Below are 16,200 nucleotides of genomic sequence, written 5' to 3' on the forward strand. Positions count from 1 at the left end.
GAACACTTGGGGGGCGCGCAGGGACTGGGAAGCCTGCTTGATAGAAGCGGAGGGGGCGGCGTCTGTCAGACACCGAGGAAGCCCCTCAGGCTCAGGGGCCGCCGTGTAATATGACCTCGCCTGTCCTCCAAGAGCCACATACCGACGTGGTTGTAGGGCCACGTGAGAAACGCCACGGAAATCTGTGAACAGGCAAGTCCGAGGTGCCTGGCCAGACCCCCTTGGGAATATTCCATAGCTCAAAACAAGCAGACCTAGAGGGGCACCTTTCAGTGCTCTGTCCGGGCCTGTCCTCCAGCGCCGGTGAGTTGGCGCCATGCCCGCGTTGCTGCACCTCTCTCTCTCTCTCTCTCCCGTTGGCCATTGGTTTTGTCCCTGTTCCCAAGCTTGCAGGGACGTCAGCCAGCAGTACCCCTCCTACGGGGGCAGCAAAGAACACGCCCCGTGCTCACGACTGTAGTGCAGGCCCTTGCGGTTTTGCATGTGCCGAAGACCTAAGAAGACGTAAAGGAGGTCAGGCCAGGCCCTGGCATGGATGGCGGCCCTCGGCGAAGAGAGTACGAGTGCAGGAGGAACCTCAGTCTGCCCCTCCTCCTTCTCCCTCGTGTGTGGCTTTCCAGTGTTCTTGCGGTGACTGTGACGGGAGGCTTCGGGGTGTCTGGGGAGGAAGGGGTAGAGAGACTTCCCCACTTGTGGGATCCCCACAGAGACTCAACCGGCTTTGCCACCAAGGTGGTCTGGGTTGGAAGCTGAGCAAGGTGACGTCTCAGACGGTGTTCCGGGTTGTGTCCGCTCCGATTCCCCAGGGAAGAGGCGAGCAAGTTGCCCGCAGTGTGTGCAGGAGACAAGGCTCCGCGTGTGTGGAGGTCACTCGTGGAGGGGCTGAGAGCTCACCGTCTTGTGTGGACCAGACAGGGGCCGTGCCGGCGTGCCGTCTTCCTCCTGCCGCCTCCTGAGGGACCCACACAGACCCGACAGAGTACCCGGCAGATGAGACGGGAGCTGGGAGGGTCGGGGTAATGACAGCTGGTGCTGAGACAACCAACTCCAGCCCAAAGCTCATGCTCTTGGGATAGGGCCTTACGGGTCCGTTCGTCAAATTCTTTAATTTTACAAATGAGGAAACAGCTTTGAGAGGTGAGATAACTTGCCCAAGGGTGCAAGCTTGTTACTAGCAGAGCCAGGGCTAGAACCCGTGTCCCCAGCATCCCTGCCCACCAGGCTAGCCTGCTCTCGGCTGACAGGTGGGCCCAGCGGCTTTGTCAACAAGCCGCGCCATCTTGGTGTGCTGTGGGCCACTGGTGGAGAAGTGTTAGGTTGGGACTGACCACCCCATTCCTCATGAACCTTGTTTGCCAATCTGTGGACGGTTTGTGGACATAGGCTCGTTGCTATGCAGCTGGTGCCCTGGAGACGCGGACGGGGCGAGTGTCCTGTGTGGACGCTCGTCAGTGGTTTGTCTCCTAGCCTGGTGAGGTTCCGTTTTCTCTTGTGTTAAGCAAATGTATTTGGGAACAGGCCAGTTATTTCAAGTGATGTCCCCAAAGCCCACATGTGGAGAAAGGTGTATAAACTTGGGGAAGCTGGGAATTTGGGAGAGCCACGGCAGGCGCCGGGATGCCACGTCACGGCAGGTGGAATGTAGCAGGCTGGCTGACGCACAGCCTGCCTGCCCGTCATACCGTGTTTTTCTGGGTAATACATTTATTGTGCGTCTCAAGCAAAGCATAGTATTTCCTAAAATTTTCCCACCATTATTCGTGACAATTAAAAAACATTTAAATGTGCCTTTGGAAACAGGTGTGGCAGCTTCTGAAGCAGGTGTTCTCACTTGGGCTGCTTCCCCCAGCCAACACCCCCCTGCACTCCTCCCGTGGCTCACGGCTCGAGGCGCGGGAGACAGGATTTTCAAAGCGGAGAGTTACTTTTCCGCATAATTATCAGGAATGGAGTGGCACTTGAGTGAGGACTTACTGTGGGCATGCCTGCTTAAATCATCATGAATCAACTGTGTGTCTCATTCCAATAGTTTAAAACCACTGAAAACACAGGGCACTCCTGGTCGCCACGGGGGTGACTGTGTCCGCTGTCTTCTCACTAGGGCTTGGTTTCTCTGTGTCACTTGTTTAAAAGAGTGACAGTCGTTCTAAATGTTTCTAATATTTTGTTTTAGCTGCAGAGCCTTTTCTTTAAGTAAAACGTCATGAAGCACAAATACGTGCGGCAGACAGAAGGCACAGGGGCTGAGGTGTATGAGGCCGGGCAGCGAGTCCCCACCCTCTCTAGCCCCTGGCCCACCCGGACCCCCACTCAGGCCAGAGCAGCGCCCACTGTGGACACCCCGAGCCTGGCTGCTCTCGAAGTCGCTTTGAGCTTAGTGATTTTTAGGAAGCGTCTCATTCACTCAAAATATTTCTTTTTTTTTTTAAATTTTTTATTGTTATGTTACTCACCATATATTACATCATTTGTTTTGGTGCAGTGTTCCATGATTCATTGTTCATAACACCCAGTGCTCCACGCAGAACGTGCCCTCTTTAATACCCATCACCAGGCTAACCCATCCCCCCACCCCCCTCCCCTCTAGAACCCTCAGTTTGTTTCTGAGTCCATCGTCTCTCATGGTTCGTCTCCCCCTCCGACTTACTCCCCTTCATTCTTCCTCTCCTGCTATCTTCTTCTTTTTCTTTTTTCTTAACATATATTGCATTACTTGTTTCAGAGGTACAGACCTGTGATTCAACAGTCTTGCACAATTCACAGCGCTCACCGTAGCACATACCCTCCCCAATGTCTCTCACCCAGCCACCCCATCCCTCCCACCCCACCCCCACTCCAGCAACCCTCAGTTTGTTCCTGAGATTAAGAATTCCTCATATCAGTGAGGTCATATGATACATGTAAAATATTTCTTTTTTTTTTTAAAGATTTTATTTATTTGACAGAGAGAGACACAGCGAGAGAGGGAACACAAGCAGGGGGAGCGGGAGAGGGAGAAGCAGGCTTCCCGCCGAGCACGGAGCCCGATGCGGGACTTGATCCCAGGATCCTGACCCATGACCTGAGCCGAAGGCAGACGCTTAATGACTGAGCCACCCAGGCGCCCAGCCACTGTTAATTTTTAAAACATAAATGTGACCAAAGTCCAGCAAACACACAGGAAACTGAGGTGCTGCATGTGCAGCTCCACGAGCATGCACAAAGTGACCACACCCCTGCAATCAGCATCCAGATCGAGATGTGTTCATGTTAGGTGAGCTTCCTGAGGCTCTTTCCTCGGCCCAGTTTCTTGTTTTTATGTTGCCGTGATGACTCTGCATCTACAACTGAGTCCTGCCTTTTACCTTTAACATCAACTGTAACATAAGCATGTTTCTGCCTCATTTCGCTTCTCTGTAGCACTCACTTAACCTCGGCTGCAGGCGCGGCCAGGCCGGTGTGCCCAGGCTCATGCACCAGCCTCCGCTGCAGGGGGTTTAGCTGGTTTTGCTCTTACAGACAACACTGTGTGGAACGGCCTTGAGCAGAAAGCTTTTCCCACAGCTCTGCAGTTTCCTTAGGGTGTATTCCCAGAAGTGGAATTCCTGGGTCAGAGGGTCTGAGTATTTGGAAACCCCAAGTGTCCTGACTGCCCCTGTTGTGTCCGGAGGGAGGTGGCTCCCCCGAGGCCCCTGCTGCGCTGGGTGCCTGCCATGCCGAGTGGGGACCTGCAGTCACGCCCCGCACACTGTTTATTCCACTTCGATCACAGGCTCGATGCCAGTGGCGGATTTGGAGCCAACTGTCAGTGATTTATTGTCACCAGGACAGGAATAGCCTGTTGATATAAAAAGAAACCCAAGGAAAACCCCCAAACCTTGTTTTTAACCTTGGTTTCCCTCCTCCCTCCAAGCCCTTCCTGGAGCGGCTGATGTGAGGTGGGCCCGAGGGAGGCATGTGGCCCCACTCTGGGGTCGGTGGGCGACAGTGGGGGGCCAGGGACAGGGTCCAGGGGCCCCGACGCGGCTCTGGAGACGACTGTCACCGGCTCGTGTCTCTGGTCAGCCGAGCGACTTTTCTCGGTTCCTGAGCCCTGGCTGTGGGCCCATTGCTGAGCGGGCGAGGGGAGCTGTGATCAGAGAGATGTCTATCTCCTTCCTGTTTAGCGTCCCCTTCCTGCCAGATGAGTCACTTGTACCCGCGTGGTGCCCCCGGCGGGGTCTGTGAGGACCCGCCAGAGGTGCTGGGGGGTTGGAAGCGAGAGGAGGGGCAGGGCTGTTGAGGGAGTGGGCAGCCCTGTGCCGCTGCCAGTTACCTGCCCCCGCCCGCCTTCACCTGACCCAGAGTCAGGAGGCCCGTTTTCCTTCCACACAGAAAGAATACCCTCTGTTTTTTAAGTAAATGGGTTTGGGACCCATGATGTGTACCTGTGGGCAGCCTCTGGAACAGGACCAATTAAGTCCCTAGTGCCATAAAGGGATGCTCATGGCCACACAGGCCTCAGTTTCCCCATTTGTCAACGGGACCAACAATACGTACCTGCCCCCCCGAGTGTTTCTGAAAGAGTGTTGCATAACCCCTGGTGATGGAATGAATGGTTTTCCACGTTTTGAGCCGAGAGCTGCCCTTCTTCACTTGGGCTTGTCACGGGGGAGCTAAGCACCTGTGTGGTTTGTCTTTGTCCCTGTGAAGGTTCAAGAAGACGTGGAAGCTGCACACGCTGAAGGAGGGCAAGGCGAGTGTGCACCCGCCGTACTCGCTGGGACAGCGGGTCCCCGAGAGGCCCAAGCCCACCCCGGTGCTGGTGCCCCTCATGTCCCTGCCGGTGTCCCCCAGCAGCCTTGGGTCTGACAGCACCTTGAGGCATGGCCGACCGGATGCCAGGGGCCCACAGAGCCCTTACGACATCAGCAACAGAGACTACTTCTTCCCCAGATAGTGGGGGGCGGGGTGCCAGGCCCTCCGAGCCTCGTGAGTGACGAAGCACAAACTAGCTCATCTCAGCTGCCGGGGCCTCATGGAAGGTGCTTCACTTCCCGAAACAGGGTTGCTGCCTCCGTTCTGAAGGAAGAGGTGGTTGAGTCTTGGAACCACCCTTTCCCAAGTGCCTAAAGGGGTTGACCCCCGGAGGAGGCAGGTCACCATCGTGCTGGACACTCAGGTGGACGAGCCGCCGGCCACCCACGCACCCAGACTCCTCTGCGCGAGTGGCAGCCTGCGCCAGATGGGACCGATTTCCAGCCAAGACTCCCCGGGCATCTCCTGGCCTGCCGAGCAGCTCCGCCTTCCAGCCTCAGTTCTTGGAGCCAGAATGCCTTTGCAATTCAGCTTTTCCAGGCCTGAGGATGGGAGAAGCACCTGCCTTTCTTCCCCATACCTGAAAATAGCACAGCGAGTCGCCTAGTATCTCAGGGCCTGGTGGTTTGAAATGGAATTGTAATTAGTTCCTCATTAGCATTTTGCTAAATGTGAATGGCGATCCCAGGCACTTGCTGAATCCAGAGCAGGTGCACTGGCTCGACTTCCCTCTTTGGATCCCAGGACTTCAGGAGGAGAGAAGCAGAGGAGAGAGGGGAGGGTCGTGAGGAGACAGGCCTCCGTGTCCTCCCTAGGGGCGGCACTGCCCGGGGACCCGGACTCTGGAAGCCAGCTTCCCTGTCCCCCCTCCCCCCCTTACGAGGAGGACTGGCAGGCTTCTGCCTTGGGGGGGAGGGTCGCAACTGCTGTTCTTCTACTTTGTTTTCAGCTGAGCCTGAGAAACAAGGGAAGATAATGTTTATGTGAAAAGACAAAGAACCCGGCAGGAATGTATTTTAACTTGTTTTTCTTAAAAAACCCCAAAACTGCTGTTTTATCTTCGAGGCTGGGAGAGCCAGTATTCGCTGAGTGTCAGTATATGAATAACTTGGGGAAAAAGCATAATAACCTTGTTTAGCACAAAACTGAGTCAAGTGAAAAAGGAGGAGAAAAGATAATTTTCCTTTTAGAGCAGAGAGTCTGATTTCATTCTACATCTTGTTTTTGTCTTAAAAAGTGAGAACATAGTCTCTCCTTTAACCGGGGGAAAGCAGCTGTTCACCCTGCCGGGCCGCGGCGGCGGAGAGGGTGTCCGGCCCCCACCCCCGAGCCCTCGGTTGTGGGAGGGGTCTCCCTACAAAGTCCCCCACCTTGGGGTCTTCTTAGTTCCTCGCTTTGATTCAGCTCAGCTAGGATCAGAGCACCCACTGACTGTAGCTGCGTGGCCGCGCCAGCACCCTCGTGGTTGAGTCCGGGCTTTGATGATTCAGGGATGCGTGTGGTCACCCAAACAAGGGCCCTCGAGCAGCATGGGGTGTCCCAGAATGAAGCTGTGGTTACAGGCAGCCTCGTAACCACCGCTGAACATTTACCAGACCACAGATTTTTCTAGTAGCTTGCTTTTTTAGACAAATGACCACCAGCACCAGACAGGTGGCGAGAGGAAGAAAATGACCGTGTTTCCTTACTGGTTGCCAGGTTCAGGCCACGCTGCCTGAGTCTGTAAATCTCAGGCCCTGTTGCTGCTCTAGGCAACTAGTCTTCAGTTGACCAAAGTTAGGCGGGTGTTTTTTGTTGTTGTTTTTCTCTAAAGTTTCTTTGAGAACAGCAAAAATGCTGTTAAAGGGAAATATGCAAAACAAGAATGTGCATGAGAAAGGTCTTTACCTCTTGGCGAGGTTGGGTTTTACTGGAGCTGAGATGGTGGAAGATGGACCGGCAGATAGCAGACAGCGTCTGGCTGCTGAGAGCCGTGCTTTGATCTCCAAACTGTTATTGCTTTCATTATTATTGTAATGAAACTGCCTTTTTTTTTTTTTTTTTTGTATTGGAGAGGGTTTTTTCCCCTCTATTTCTACATAAGCTAGAGAATGAAGGAAGAGCGTTTTCCTCTGGGTCGCAGGCTGTGCTCCGGGAGCCTCTGTGCACCCGCTGAGCTCTGTGCTCAAATCCCTGGGCGGTGAGCGCGCCCCTTCCCGTGGTCACCGCCCCTGGGTCCTGCAGGGTGCCTGTTGCCTGTCCTCCTCGACAGATGTTACCTACCTGACCTGTAGCACAGCCAGACCCGGGAGGACAGCTCCCCTTGCTGGGTGGGAAAAGCTGAAAATATGCTGGTTCAAGGTCTAAATGTGCTCAGTAATTCTTGTAGCATTAATGAAAACTTTTTTGAAATGTCAAGGGGGTAGCATTGAATGGGCCTGCAAAGCCTTCGGTGACCCAGAGAGCTCTTTGCTCTGACGAGGTCTTGCCCAGGGGCGGGCACCTTGATAAGGTGTCAGGAGCCCACCTGGTGGTGAGCAGAGCCGTGTGGGGCAGGCTGGGCCTGGTCATGGTTTCTGGGCTTCCTGCAGAACGTTCAGGATTGTCTTGCCTCCTCAGAGGTACTGAAGTTTGACCCACTTGGGGAAGAGTCTGTCCTTCAGTTTCAGGTGGAGTTGGTGAGAAACAGGTCTTCATCTGGAGAAGCAGGGACGACGGGGGGCCCTTCAGAGGCCACGCCGGCTTTCTCACGTGGCAGGCGGCAGTGGGGCTGTTGTTGGGAGGCAGGCCAGCTGGTTCGGCGTCTGTCCCCCACGTGTCCCCTGCGGCACTCCAGCATCGCGTCCTCCGTGTGGCCTGGTGGCAGAGCCGGGGAGTTTCTATGACAACCTTACTGATTATTAAAGAACGCTGTCGTTTTTATGAACATGTGCTCAGATGAAGGTCTGCTGTAGAAAGAGGACTGGAACAGTGCGTAGCCAGGCTGTGAATTAGCAGAGACACCATGTTTGGATGGGGATCACACACCTGTTAAATACAATACCTCAGCTTTTTTTTTTTTTTGGAGAAAAATAAGTTTTAATTTTTGTTTTTTTTTGTTTGTTTTTTTTTTACCTAATTACCTGAAAGCAAATACCAAAGGCTGATGTCTGTATATGGGGCAAAGGGTCAGTATAATGTTTTTCAGTATTTTTCTTTTTATCAGCTATTTTCCATTTAAAGTGAAAATCGTAAATGTTTGAAATAAATAATTTCTAAAAATATGCTGGAGATGTAATTATGCTTTGGGCACCCGGGCCGTTTGGAGGAAAGACTTGCCCAATTAAAGAGGGAAGGATTGGAGAAACATGGGCTCAAAACTAAGCAGGACCGTTTGGGGTGGGCCTCCCCTAAGGCACAATTGAGTTACCTCTAGAAAGAGGTAGGTTCCAGAAACAATAGCAATTTCTCAAAAGACTTTAATTATGAAAATGTTTCCCAAAATGAGTCCTGGGGTTTCTGGAAGGGCGTGGGTGCTTCTGCCACGTTTAGCATCACGGCCAGGGGGATGGGCGTGTGGGGAAGGAAGAGGGCGGGCAGCTATTCATCAGGAGACTGTTTATTGAACAGGGGGTGTGAACCACATCACAGAGGTGACCCTGCCCTCCTGATCGGCAGCCTCAACCTGTCCCCTCTTGGAAAGGGTCTCTGGCAGGAAAACCTCGAGTCGCGGCCATCCCATGGCTTCCAAACAGAGGAGAGCCATCATGTGGCTGCCTTATGGACAAGAGTTGTTGTCAGACGGCTCCAGGCTGGGGAGCCCAGAGATTCTGTACGTCAGACTGGAAGCCGGAGGCCCTGCCTGAGCCACGCGGGAGCCACGGCGCTGGCCTGCCGACCCCCTGTGTCCTCGAGGTCGGTTCCCGTCTTGCAGAAAGTGCCACAGGAATCAGATGTCTCCCTGGTGGCCAGGCTGTGTGGGCCGGGCAGGGGTGCAGGAGTGGGCACCAGGACAGGAAATGGAAGGAGGAACCTCCCACTGCACAGCGTTGCTGTCGGTCTGACATGGTCACGATGCTCTTTCCGCCAGACCCGGGAGAGCCGCGGGCGGTCCTCACAGGGGACGGCCTAGTGCACCCAGTTGCTGGGCCGGCCGCTGAGGAAAGCACTTCTTTCCTCTTTGTCGAAGCAGAAGGAGACCAGGGCTTTCTCCATGTTGGAGAGAAGTGCCGGCCAGAGGCAGGAAGCTTTCTGCCGAGCTTTTGGCCACAGCTGGGCAGTGCTCGGGGGCAGCTGGGGCTCGGGGTGGCCCCTGGGCACGGTGGGGGCCGGGCCAGCCGGCTGTGGGGCCTGTGCGCACGTGGTGATGGCCGGTGACCTTGAGCCCTGCACTGTCCTTTAGATGCTGACCAATCCCTAGTGTCTTATGGAAGTCCCTGCTTGTCACTCACAACCCAGACGAGACAACACCTTAGCCATGTCTTATTTCATACCAGTAGTTTTAGATGACAATCCAAAACATGGGTAAAATTAAGTTTTTTCAGTAAAATCATGAGACGTTCCTACTAGTAGCGGATGTATGTAATACTCAATTAAGGATGTTCTTCTAATTTAACTTCAAATTGCTTAATACATCTGCCAGTGTTCACAAGTAGCTTACTGCGAAACGGAAGCTTCATTAGGATTTTCTAAAGAATGGAATTCATCGGGAAGACAGTTGCACATTATTTTGTTTTTTAAGTTGAAGTGCTGTGCAATAGGGATTTTGAAATGTTGAATGTTGTAAGCGTGACACCCTGGAGTCTATGGCCAGCAAGAGAAGAAGGGAGAAGTGGGGGGTGGACGGCAGCCTGCATACACCCGCCCTGCAGGGCGCAAACCCGCCCCGGTGCATAGCGGGGGTCAGCAGGGACTCCTGTTCAGTAGGTGTGATGTGGGCGCAGAAAGCTAAGTAACCCCCCCAGATGGCTCTGAGGAAGGTGCTCCTGAACCCCAGGGGTGACCGTGGCCATTTCTGGGATGAGATGGTGCTGGGGGCGTCCCACATGAGGACGTGGCATCCTTTGGCGGATCGTTTCCACGGACAGGTCTGAGGGTCAGGAGCCGCACAGCCCGTGTTGAGGGTCCCTGTGCCGCAGACCACTAGGCTGGAGATGGGATTCCGAGACAACGTATGGTGTTAATTGGGAAACAAAATCTTGGACAGTAAAGGGGGACACCACCAGCCTTGCTGGTCACCTGGAGCCCACAGCCCCTTTTTGGTAGAAAAGGGAAAGGGTCCATTAAAATTAGCTGATAATAATAGCTACCACTTGTGGACCCTCCACCACGTGCTTCACAAACAGGATGTTCTTTCTCATCTGAACGGCGCTGGGGGTGAGTGCTCTGCTCGCTTACAGGTGAGGAAGCTGAGGTGGGGGCAGGGGTCCGAGACTGAGGTAGGAGGCTGACCTTGGCCGTAAACCTGGTCTGCCTGACTCCAAGAGCAGTGCTGTCCTCGCCATGCGGCTCAGGCCCCTCGGCACTGGTGACCACCGGGATGGTCCTCTCCAGCCCCCGTGCAGGCGGGGGCCTGGCCCACTCACTCCCCATTCCCCATTTGGTTTGTCACACCTGTCATGTGAGTGGGGGCTGAGAAGCCAAGCCTGGGGGAGTCGGGAGCCCACAAAGGCCTGTCCCCGAGGCAGCCAAACCCCAAAAGATGAGGTGTAGAGGGGAGGGGCAGCAGCTAGTTCCTTACTCGTAATGACCCTTGATCAGAAACCGAATCGAACCACTTCCCCCCAATCTGTACCAGCTCTCTGAACTCCGCGTGGATGGTTTGATGTTCTCCTGCTGCTTCCTTGGTATACACTTCGGTGAACTTCCTTGAAATGCTCCACGTGTGCATTATGCCCACTCTCTCTGGAAGGTAATGGTCACTATGCTGTGAATGCTGGTTCTTTTTGGATGGTGAGACTTTCAAGGGAAGTTTCCTGAACTGCAGTGACCCACCCTTCCTTGGGATGCTGGCTGTCCACCGGAGTTTGGGAGCGAACTCTCCCCAGGAGAGGATGGCCAGTGTGTGGTGGGGTTCAGTGGACGGGTCCGGGTGGGGAGTGGCTGCACGGGCACAGGCTTGCCCAGGGCTGCTGGTGAGGGCTGGGGGGCTGCCTTGTACACACACTGGGTTGAGCAATTTTGTGATATTCTAAAAGCAAGGACGTCACGTTAGGAAGTCACTGAAGACTACATAGATGACTTTTTGATGCATATTAAATATTTTTCATGAGCATGTATGTTTTTACGATTAAAGAAAGCTTTTCACTAAATCCTGTGTTTTGGCATAGCTCAGCCACACTGTGCTGTCTATGAAGAATGTTTCTTGAGAAGTATGAGAAGTAGGTGGGGACCAGAGGTTAAACAAAGCCGACCGCGAGATATAGCCAGTGGGAAGCTGCCCAGAGCTTAGGTGCGTCTTTCCAAAGCCTTGACATTCTCCATTTAAAAAAAAATGCAAGGACTTTGGGGAGAATGTTTCACTTGCAAACATACCATTTAAAACAATCCAAAATGAATATAAACACGTCTCTTTTATTTGACAAAGAGACACAGCGAGAGAGGGAACACAAGCAGGGGGAGTGGGAGAGGGAGAAGCAGGCTTCCTGCAAGGCAGGGAGCCCGATGCGGGGCTCGAACCCAGGACCCTGGGACCATGACCTGAGCTGAAGGCAGACGCGCAACGACTGAGCCACCCAGGTGCCCCCTTTTTTTAAGATTTTATTTTTTAAAGTAATTTCCACACCCAACATGGGGCTCAAACTCACAACTTGGAGATGGTGTTGCATGTATGACCGGCTGAGCCAGCCGGGTGCCCCTGAACAAGTCTTAACTATCATCAATGTAAACCATGATTCTCACTCGTCGACAACACACTGGTTGATACCTTGACAATCTAATTAGCTTTCACATGCACACACTAATGCATCTTTCCCTCAATTAATCTAAACTAGTAATCCTGTTTATGAACATAAATCGGAGGGCAATCTGAATCATTAAAATAATATCCCGTAGAAGGCATTTTAAGCCTGAATCAAGAAGATGCAGTGGCTCATACTCCAATGATTCACAACGTGGGGGAGATTCTGATGCTCCTTGTGGATCTTGGAAGTGATAATCCACATGCTTCTGAGTGCGTCTCCTCGACAGCTGATAGCATGTGGATTATCAGGAACTCAGACCACCCTGTTCTGGGGTGGACACTCCCACACTGGGGAAAGGATGGGCCCTCAGACCCGGCACGGGTTTGTCCGGTGGTGGATGCCTTACCTCAACCCGATTCTACTTCCCTGGCCTGAGCGCACGGGGCTCACGTATGGGGAGAGAGCGCACTGGTCTCTGGATGTCTAAGACTGGCATTGTTTTGGGGTTTTTTTCCCCTGTGGTAAAAGACACGTAACAAAATTTCCCATTGAGCCATTTTTTTTTTTTTTAAAGATTCTATTTATTTGAGAGAGAGAGAGGGAGGGAGAGAGAGCAGGAGCAGGTGGGTAGGGAGCAGCAGACGGAGGGAGAAGCAGGCTCCCGCTGATCATGGAGCCCGATGCGGGACTCAATCTCAGGACCCCGAGATCACAACCTGAGCCGAAAGCTTAACTGACCGAGCCACCCAGGCGCCCCTCCACTGAACATTTCTAAGTCTACAGTTCAGTGGTGTTAAGTATATTTACGTTATTGTGGACACAACCTCTGGAACATTTCAGCTTGTAAAACCAAAACTCGGAGCCATTAAATAACTCCCCATTTCCCCGCTCTCCCCAGGCCCTGGTGCCCACCACCCTGTTTCTGTGAATTTGACTGGGTTTCTCATAGAAGTGGAATCTTACACTATTTTTCTTGGGACTGGGACTGGCTCATTCCACTCAGCAGAACGTCGTCAAGCTTCATCCTCGCCGTCGCAGGTGTCAGGATTTCCCTCCTTTGAGGCGGATGCTCCCTTCTGTGTGGTCGGCCCTCTGGCTTTCTCCCACTGTCTGTGGGCACTTGGTTTGCTTCCACTTCTTGGCTATTGTGTGTGTTTTTTTTAAACTTTATCTTTCATTTGTTAACTAAAGCCAAGTGCCTAGTTTAACAACCTCGTCCCACTGGTTTGATTGTGTTCTTCACACGTGGGGATTCTACAGGGCTCCAGTTTCACCGGGAAGGAGCAGGAGGCTGTGGTCTGCACTCCGGCACGCACTCCATGACGGACCCAGGACAAGGTATTAGGCTCTTCCAAGCGTCCTGATCCGAAAATGAGGCTGCTGCCTGGCTCACGAGGTTAAGGAGGATTGCAGACAGACGCTGTATGGGAGCATCCGTTTAAGCAGCACAGGTGGTGGTGAGGGTCTAGCCTCATTGCTCACACCTCGACCTTCCACAGGGTCGGGATCTGACAACACACGACAGCCGCCGAACCCTGGGATCTTACAAACACGTGCGCCACCTGGACTCCGAGAACCGTTGCTCTGGTTGCCGGGGGGGTGGGGGGGAGGGGGGGAGGGGCGTCGAACATTCCTAACCCTTCTAGAAGCTTCTAGAACCTCAAATGAATGTATTTGCGTTTTTCTTTTTTTTAAAGATTTTGTTTATTTATTTGACAGAGAGAGACACAGCGAGAGAGGGAACACGAGCAGGGGGGGTGGGAGAGGGAGAAGCAGGCTTCCCGCGGAGCAGGGAGCCCGAGGCGGGGCTCGATCCCAGGACCCTGGGACCATGACCTGAGCCGAAGGCGGATGCTTAACGCCGGAGCCACCCAGGCGCCCTTTCCGTTTTTCTAAATAGTAGCTTCCATTGGTGGTGCTCAGCTGTGGCTGGGTATCAAAATCACCTGGCAGAAGTTTTAAAAATTATAGATTTCAAGCTTCACGACAGACTAAAGCATCAACTCCCACGGGTGGGACGGGGCGTCTGTATGAATAACGAAGGAAAGAAGGCCGACCTTCAGCGCAGGACGCAGGCGGCTACCGAGGACCAAGGTAACAGCTCTCCGCTCGAGAAGACGCCAAGGACCTGAGGGCGAAGCTTCCCGGGGCCACGTCCGACAGGGAAGAAGCCGTGTGAGACGAGCTCTGGTGGGTCCAGTGGTTTTGTCCCTCCTTGGGTGCGCAGCGGCCGCAGGAGAGCGGAAGCATTTGCAAAGGGAGGGGTGCTCAACACGAATCGGAGTGAGCACACTGGTTTTCTTGGGACGGCGTTTATCTGAAGTTACCTCTCAGAGCCAGCCATCTTCGGGGGGCGCGTGGGGTAGACTGGCTGTGGGCCATGCATCCTGAAGTTCCATACGACCTCTCGGATATAATTTACCAGAGCACTGCAGACGGGCGCTGGCATCCCATACAATCTTCAGATAGCTTCAAAAGTTAGACGTAGCTATTAGTTAACATGTTAAAGCCCCTAACAAAATAACTGAATGGTTAGGAACGTGACAAAATGATCTCAAGGATCTGCTGCCGGCATGCTCACTAAAACACGACAGCACGACCCGCCGCCCAGGGGCCTGCACATCAGGCTCCGCAGGAAAGGCCAGGTTTCAGGATGGCAACTGCCGCGCATCATTGTCCCCACGCTGCCGCCGTGGGCTGTACCAGAAGCGCCTGGGAACCCTCCCCGCCCGCCTGCATTCCCGGGGCGGTTCACTCTGTCCCCACCAGGTGGCAGCGACGCACCGTCTCGTCCTTCCCGCAGGGTCGGCGATCAAGGAGGGTGAAGTGAGGCCCAGTGTCTCCAAGTACAAGTTAATGGGGCACACAAGTCGGAGACCAGAATAAAGAGTGACATTCTAAAGAGACAAAAGGCCAAAATAGTGCGGATTATGGAACAGGAGGGAGCCAACCTCTGTGAGAAAGCAACACAGCAGTTTTCCCAACTACTACAAGGGTGTGAGCGGGGAGACGGAACGCCGACATCTTCGTTTCCCCCCTAGACTGGTGGAAAAATGAGGCATTACCTTTGACTGAAAAATCACATTTTAATGGAACAGAAAGGCCACCCTTGTTCAAAGAGTATCTCAGATGCTCAGTTCTTCTGAATCAAGTATGAACATTTACTCACTAACAATGGCCATTAACAGGGTCAGAGCAGTTAAATAATCCAATTAACAAATTAGGACTATTTCCCCACCTGTCCCAAAAACTTCTGCCCACCTCCCCATCTGACGGCAGAGGCCAATAAATGAATAACGACTGAGCAAAGAATAAAGGTTCTTTTTATAAATGCTTGAGAAAGTAATTCTGGATGACTTAAAAGGACACCCCAAAAGAAAGTAGGCATATCCGTATTTTCCTTTAAAAAAAATTTTATTTTAGAGAGAGCATGAGTGGGGGAGGGGCAAAGGGCGAGGGAGGGAGGAGCTCCAGCAGACTCCCCACTGAGCTCGATCTCACCATCCTGAGATCAGGACCTGAGCTGAAATTGAGTCCAATGCAACCGACCAAGCCACCCAGGTGCCTCTCAGTATTTTCCTTTATTACACATAGTAACACTGCTCCACTACCTTATTCCTACTTATTTAAATATACAACTCCCCTGGTTGAAATCCATCCTGACAGAAACCGCTATGGTAGCAAAGTAAATAGAAATGTCCTAGAGGCCTGAAATGAAGCAACTAAATAAATTCATCTAGTGAGCCGGGGCAGAGCATTTTTTAAAAAAGGGTGTGCTGGAGAAGGAGCATGGACGCAGGGAGCTCTAGGGCACCACACTCCAGACGAGGGGGCACACATCTGCTTGAGGACGGTTCCTCTTCAGGAGGAACCCGAAACGATTCTGGGAGACAGAGGGAACTGAAAAGAAAGGAGACTATGGGAAAATACGTGTATCAAGACAAAATGGCAAAAAGCCCAAGCATTGGGAGCTCCGAGAGGAAAGGTGTCACAGGGGTCCAGATGAGCTGGCCCAGGAGGCCCCACAGGGAAGCCACTGGGGACATCCCCGAGGCACCTGCCAGCTTGTGTTCCGAGCACAGGGCGCCCGCTGCTGGTGAAGCCTCTGCCACTGTCGGCCGGCTCACAGCCTTGGGAAGAAAAGAGCTGCTCAGCCCCCTTCCAGTCTCTCCTACGTTCCTTCCTTCTACAGCCCCCGGCATAGCGTGAAGGAGCCGGACCATATACAAACTCCACATCTCCACTTCCGGCCAAACAGAGACCGTGACATAACTGTCATGGAAAAACAGTGCAGAGAAAGCACAATACCGAGCATACGATGGAAGCTTAATAAATACCTAACGCATCAGGTCTGCTTTCAGGATGCTATGTCATTATGCATTCATCACAGTTGCTGGGCATGGGCCAAAAATCATCTAGGGCGCACAGAAACATTTTACAAAGCTTTTTAGTATTGATTAAGATTAGGATAACTGCTATATTTTGTAGAATAAATTTAAGTAAAAAATAAGATTTCACTTCTAGAATGTTGAAGTAAAAATAAGTTTAATAAATGAATTATTTG

General features: G+C 52.8%; 1 protein-coding gene across 6 annotated transcripts in view; it reads left to right on the forward strand.

Moving 5' to 3' along the window:
- IL6R (interleukin 6 receptor) overlaps window positions 1-16,200 on the forward strand; it is a 50,945-nt gene that overhangs the window by 34,239 nt on the left and 506 nt on the right. For 2 of the 6 annotated variants that reach the window (XM_028090232.2, XM_028090234.2), the window contains exon 10: window positions 4,672-8,018. The exons of 1 other annotated variant lie outside the window; for it this stretch is intronic. In XM_028090232.2, the coding sequence (XP_027946033.1) occupies window positions 4,672-4,918 (247 nt within the window). In that variant the 3' untranslated portion in view covers window positions 4,919-8,018. Of the gene's footprint in view, window positions 1-386; window positions 2,009-2,927; window positions 3,254-4,671; window positions 8,019-16,200 lie in introns of those variants that run through there. 3 more of the 6 variants (XR_015766438.1, XR_015766439.1, XM_028090233.2) reach the window with 3 other exon arrangements.

This window comes from Eumetopias jubatus, unplaced genomic scaffold (genome assembly GCF_037043125.1).
Source record: "Eumetopias jubatus isolate StellerSeaLion01/CBP00866 unplaced genomic scaffold, mEumJub1_p1.0 scaffold_12, whole genome shotgun sequence".
Taxonomy (NCBI): Eukaryota; Metazoa; Chordata; class Mammalia; order Carnivora; family Otariidae; genus Eumetopias; species Eumetopias jubatus.